The sequence below is a fragment of the Elephantulus edwardii genome, unplaced genomic scaffold (assembly GCF_000299155.1).
Source record: "Elephantulus edwardii isolate Elephantulus edwardi_28Jun2011 unplaced genomic scaffold, EleEdw1.0 scaffold00116, whole genome shotgun sequence".
NCBI lineage: Eukaryota > Metazoa > Chordata > Mammalia > Macroscelidea > Macroscelididae > Elephantulus > Elephantulus edwardii.
The window spans coordinates 3,955,169-3,961,168 of record NW_006399866.1 but is presented as its reverse complement, the minus strand read 5'-3'; the positions used below and the strand labels follow the sequence as shown (position 1 = coordinate 3,961,168).

The 6,000-nt window shown below is 40.7% G+C and overlaps 1 protein-coding gene across 3 annotated transcripts in view; it reads left to right on the top strand.

Annotated features, from left to right (window-relative positions):
• Positions 1 to 6,000, top strand: part of SPTAN1 (spectrin, alpha, non-erythrocytic 1) — a 63,036-nt gene that overhangs the window by 37,578 nt on the left and 19,458 nt on the right. For 2 of the 3 annotated variants that reach the window (XM_006892491.1, XM_006892489.1), the window contains 7 exons: positions 1,246 to 1,390; positions 1,490 to 1,671; positions 2,768 to 2,867; positions 3,017 to 3,214; positions 3,318 to 3,464; positions 3,998 to 4,101; positions 4,276 to 4,438. In XM_006892491.1, the coding sequence (XP_006892553.1) occupies positions 1,246 to 1,390; positions 1,490 to 1,671; positions 2,768 to 2,867; positions 3,017 to 3,214; positions 3,318 to 3,464; positions 3,998 to 4,101; positions 4,276 to 4,438 (1,039 nt within the window). Of the gene's footprint in view, positions 1 to 1,245; positions 1,391 to 1,489; positions 1,672 to 2,767; positions 2,868 to 3,016; positions 3,215 to 3,317; positions 3,465 to 3,997; positions 4,102 to 4,275; positions 4,439 to 4,803; positions 4,819 to 6,000 lie in introns of all 3 variants that reach the window. The other variant, XM_006892490.1, reaches the window with a different exon arrangement.

Sequence of the window (6,000 nt, the reverse complement as noted above, 5' to 3'; positions counted from 1 at the left end):
AATTAGCTATTGTGAAGGGTATTGTTTTTCTTAGCTCCAGCTCTGCATTCTTTTTGTCACTGTAGAGAAATCCAACTGATTTTTGTATGTTGAACAATCTAGGTTATTCTTAAATTTGTTGTTGTTGTATGCCATTGAGTCAACTATGCAACCCTATACACAATAGCTTTGAACCCTGCTCTATCCTGAGCGAATTTCACTGTCTCTGACACACTGACCCTAATTACCCCAGTTACTGTGTCTTTCCATCTCATCCAGGGTTGTCTTCTGCTGCAGTGTCCCTCAGCCCTTCCAAGCATGATATCCTTCTCCAAAGACTGGTGTCTTCTTGCTACATATCCAAAAGTTTGTGAGACAGAGTCTCGAAATCCTTTCCTCCAAGGAGCAGCTTGGTTTCACCTTTAGGACAGACTTACTTGTTCTCTTAGGACTCAAAGGCATCAGTTCTTCTTCTGTCATCTTTGGTAATTGTCCAGCTCTCTGATGTATAGCAAGTAATTGTGAAGACCATAGCCTGAATGATGTGCCACTTAGTCTCTAGACTGACATCCTTGCTCTTTAGCACTCTGGAGCGGTCCCTAACAACAGATTTTCCTAATGAAAATGCAGATTCTCAGAAGAGTGACGAATGAAATGAACTGCTTCAAAACTTGCTTGCTGAGTGTTCTCAGGGTAATAGGCTAAATCTTGATGATGTTAATACTCACCAGACCCTTGGATGTATCTGACGTGGTGAAGAGAAACTGGGTGAACCCAAATTTGTAAAATCTGGGTATAACAAAATAGGAGATACTACAGGTTCACACCCTGCTAGAAACGTAATCTCCCTCCTAGAAGGGCAGCTTGTGCAGTTACATAGAAACCATGTCTCTTTACTGGCCAACACCCAGCTCAAAGATGGGCAGCCAACCAAATCATGTTGAGTGTGTGCTCTTACCACAGGCCTAGCACTAAACCCATCTACTGCAGTAGGCTCTTTAAAGACCTGATTATACCTCTTCTGAGTCTTTCATTCCAGGAGTTCAACTCCTACATTTTCCCATTCTGGTTATCATTCCAGTACCACTCAAATTTTACAAATTTGTATCTATTCCAGTTTTACTTCACTGATTGAAGCTGTTGGCGATAGTAACTGACAAGTGTACGAATACCAACAAAATAAGCTACATCCTTACACTGACTCTGTATTCATGGCAAATGTATTCAATGTTTGTTAACGTGAATGTGTGACTATCTTGCTTATAGAGATGCTGATGAAACCAAAGAATGGATTGAAGAGAAGAATCAGGCTCTGAACACAGATAATTATGGCCACGATCTGGCCAGTGTCCAAGCACTACAACGCAAGCATGAGGGCTTTGAAAGAGACCTTGCTGCTCTCGGTGACAAGGTGAGAGGATCTGAAGTCTTGTCCAAGGCTGAGCGAAGGGTTATTCTTACTGAATGGCACTCCCTTGTTTCTTGGGTTCTCACTACCTTTTTCCCATAGGTAAATTCCCTTGGGGAAACAGCAGAGCGCCTGATCCAGTCCCATCCTGAGTCAGCAGAGGACCTGCAGGAAAAATGCACTGAATTAAATCAGGCCTGGAACAGCCTGGGAAAACGTGCAGACCAACGCAAGGCCAAGCTGGGTGACTCCCATGACCTGCAGCGATTCCTTAGTGATTTCCGGTAAAAAGAAAAATTGGGTTATTCAGAATTCTGAAACATAAAACCTTCTAATATTTATTTTTGTTATGTGTATGATATTCAAGCAGTACTAAATTAAAAAGTAAGAGATGTCTCTGCTTCCTTGTCTAAGTAATGTGTACACACACATTCCCATATATCTTTCCTTTTCCTGTTAAGCAATAAATTTTTTATTAGGCATAAATTTTATTTTTGTCCATATTTTTTCCGTAACTTTTTACACCTACCCATCCACCTTTTTTTTTCCCTTTCTTTATTGCGGTTAACATTTTGTGTATTTTATTTTTAAACTATGTACAACAAAACATTCACCTATTTGTTTTTGCACAAATACTTGAGGGATGTTGATCATACTCTTCATTAGGAGGCTTATGTTTTTTTCAGAGTCTCAGCCACCCTTCTTGTGGACTATCCTGTCTTCTGGTACCTCAGTCCTTTGAATGGTACATAATAGGCCACTGAATGTGTGGCCTGGTACTTAATAGTATTTTTTTTAGGCTGCTATTCCTTTTATATGTCCTTGTGCTAGCTCATGCATTTTCACATGTATGTCTTTGTGTACATTTGTATGAAACTGAGTTAGATGCATGCATTGGCCTATGATTTTGAAGGCTTAATCCTTCACAGTTAGCTCTGGTGGCATAGCAACTTTTGCACAGCTAACCAGATGACTGGGTCTGCAGTGGTTGGAGCATCTCTGAGGGGAAAAGATGGACTGTCTCTTCCACTTCAAGCTCCCAGCCATGAGCCAGAATTAACTCAGTCTGAGTTTTGAGAATTCTTTAAAAAGGTTCTTATATTTGAAGTTGTTGCATCTATTGTTGTTATGTGCCTTACTCTGTAGGGTAAAAGATTTTAGTAAAAAGGCTATTCATTTTTTTCTGAGGAATTCTTAATTTTGTTTTACTGCTCTAAAACAAGAAAACTTAAAATACTTTGCCCAAATATCTGTCCCCACTAGGTTAGATTAACCCAGAATAACCTTCAGAGGCAAGAATTATGTGACTCTCTTTTCCTGGGCAGAAAGTCTGTTTGCCAGCTAGTGTAATGGCTATTCCTCTGTGGATCTGGTTTCCAGGGACCTCATGTCTTGGATCAATGGAATACGAGGATTGGTATCCTCAGATGAGCTAGCCAAGGATGTCACTGGAGCTGAAGCTTTGCTGGAGCGACACCAGGTGTGTAGACCTGCCTGGTGAGTGGCACAGAAATGGCTACTCTGCTGGCCTGTGGAAGGTCTCCCTCCCCATCCTTTGTTGTGAGTGATGCTTGATGTGAGAGCGGGTATCTGCTGCCAGTTACTTAATCCCTTCTCTCCTCTTGGCAGGAACACCGGACAGAAATTGATGCCAGGGCTGGCACTTTCCAGGCATTTGAGCAGTTTGGGCAGCAGCTGTTGGCTCATGGGCATTATGCCAGCCCAGAGATCAAGGAGAAACTAGATATTCTAGATCAGGAACGTGCCGATCTGGAGAAGGCTTGGGTTCAGCGAAGGATGATGTTGGATCAGTGCCTTGAACTACAGGTACAAATGCTCTGGACAGTAGCTTCCTGTTCACCCCAAAGTTTCAGATCAAGCTTCTCATTGCTATGGCTCCATCTTCTCAGCTGCCTCTTCCCTTCCTTAGCTGTTTCATCGGGACTGTGAACAAGCTGAGAATTGGATGGCTGCCCGGGAGGCCTTCCTGAATACTGAAGACAAAGGAGACTCACTGGACAGTGTGGAGGCTCTAATCAAAAAGCATGAAGATTTTGACAAAGCAATTAATGTCCAGGTGAGGTCTTTGTGGCTTGTGGTCTGAAACTGAAGTTTTTTAGATTAGCATCATCTCTCTGTGTTGTCTCTAGTCTCTTTTTGATCTAGTTGAGGATAAGTAGAAAAATGTTTGTGTAAATTCTGATTTTCTGAGGGTTTTTTTTTTACTTAAGAGGAAATCAAAAGCACAGAAAAGACATAGTATGAAAAAAGAGAATAGACAAGGAAATAAATTACCATAAAAATATAAAACTCTTAATCCTTTTTTTTTAATCTCACAACCATTTTTTATATTTAAGCCATGTTTTTGTGTAACATTTACTGGTGCTCTGTACTCTGCCCAACCCCAGAGTGGCCTGGAATCTTCCTAAGTTAAACTCTACTCTCATGATGATTAAAATCAAGCTTGCTTTTGGCTTTTTAAAGTCGGACTTCTAGAGTGTCAGTGTATACTGATCCTGTCACCTAAAATAACCATTCTCTTCTCAAGACTTGCAGTCTAGACAGTCAGTTTGCCCTCACCTTGACCTTCCGCTTTTGTTTGCCTGACAGGAAGAGAAGATTGCTGCTCTGCAATCCTTTGCTGACCAGCTCATCTCTGCTGGTCACTATGCCAAAGGAGACATTTCTAGCCGCCGTAATGAGGTTTTAGACAGGTGAGAGCCTCTTGGTGCTGGTGTTCCTCCCTAACTCCAAAAGAAACATGTACCCTTGTGTGTAAGCTCTGCTGTGTCTTATTCCAAGAGATTGCCATAGGAAGCCAATTGTTCTCCTTCCTAGGTACAAACTGAAGAATGTTCGCTTCTGATCTAATGACTTCACTTTCTCAGGTGGCGACGTCTGAAAGCTCAAATGATCGAGAAAAGGTCAAAGCTAGGAGAATCTCAAACACTCCAACAGTTCAGCCGGGATGTCGATGAAATTGAGGCCTGGATCAGTGAAAAATTACAGACAGCAAGTGATGAATCTTACAAGGATCCCACCAACATTCAAGTGAGTGAACTGATCAGATATTTCGTATCTCTGAAGGAGCTCAATGTTATTGAGTAAATTTTATTAAATAAGGAATCATCAAAAGGGGATATCCTTAGAAGTTGTCTATTTGTCCCCAGTGAAAATTATTTCAGAAACTGAGCTGGCAGAATAAGTCCCAATAAATTGGCAAAGCCATTTAAATGTTGCTTTCTTTATTTGTCTTTTAAAAACAAGCCTACCTTATAATTAAATTTACTGTCCCCAGATGCTGTACTTCCCAGTGGAAGTTTGATACCAAAATGCATTTCTGTTTAATAATCAATATATGTATTCAAATCAGTTTACTGAACTTCTTTTTAATCTTTTTAATCTTATTTTTGTAGCTTTCCAAGCTGCTGGTAAGTTGTGTCTTTTTTATCAAGAGTTTTAATTAATAAATGAGTTCCAGTATTTGTGTTCTTATGCATAGATTTTTGTTATGTGGTCATACAGTTTACTAGTTTTTCTTTATCCATCCTTTTCATTTCTAATTATCCATCATACGTCATTCACGTGTCCCTGTGGGATATGGCTTTCTCTGTTTTAATTAGCCTGCAGTCCCTCACTCTCTTCTCAAAATTTATTACTGAGGCAAGTACAATGTTTGATTTGGGGCGCAGTATTTAAGTGATATCCTTCCAAGAGTGCTTCTTTAGGGAAATGTTCTTCCTTTTGAATAAAACCATCTTCCTCTGGCTCATTCTTGCTGTGGGTTCATGGCATGCCATGGCCCAGGGCAGGGAGGCTCCTTAGGATGTGGCATCAGACTGCACATTCGTCCAGTCTGGCATCCAGAGGTGCTGAGGACTAGAGTGGAGAAGCAAAGGCTCTTCTGAATCTGAGAATAAGAAGCATGAGAGGTTAAGGTAAAAGGGAACATTATCCAAGGATTGGTAAAAAGAAAGCTTTTCAGTTAGAATGCTGCTTAGAAGTTACTTAAGTGGTTGAGAGCAATGAAATAAAAGAATTTGCATCATAAGAGTGGAGTGATCAGAAGAAGAAACAGTGAGAGGAATTGCAATTTCCCCCCCCCCCAGGATTTATGAATATATTGTGACCCTTATTGTATTTTGGGTCAGGTGATTGGAGTCACATAACAAGGACACTTCATATTAGTGTTGCATTTAACCAGCCAGATGACTGTAATTTGTCCGTTGCTGCCTCTGAAATGAAACATTTGATGCAAAGTTCTTCCCCAGCAGTACTGCCTTTCATTTTTTTTATTTCTCCCCCAAATAACACTCCCTCGAGTCCCTTTGTCTCTCACCCAGAATTGTGCCTCAGCTGCTATGTCTTTGCGGTTGTCTGTGTCTTTGAAATAGGTAGTGTTTCAACATTCTCTTTTCCTTATATTTAAAAACTGCTTTAGCCTCCTAGTATCAGTATTCCTTCATTCTCATAGCCTTCTTTTATCCTAGCAAAAGTAGTTTCACCTTTCATTGAAGCCTCGGTTTGACAGCATCCAGGAGTTCTGTTTAATGATAGCTACTAAATGGTAGCCAGCAAACTGAGGCCTGATGCAGCTGTCTAATGGCTGTTGA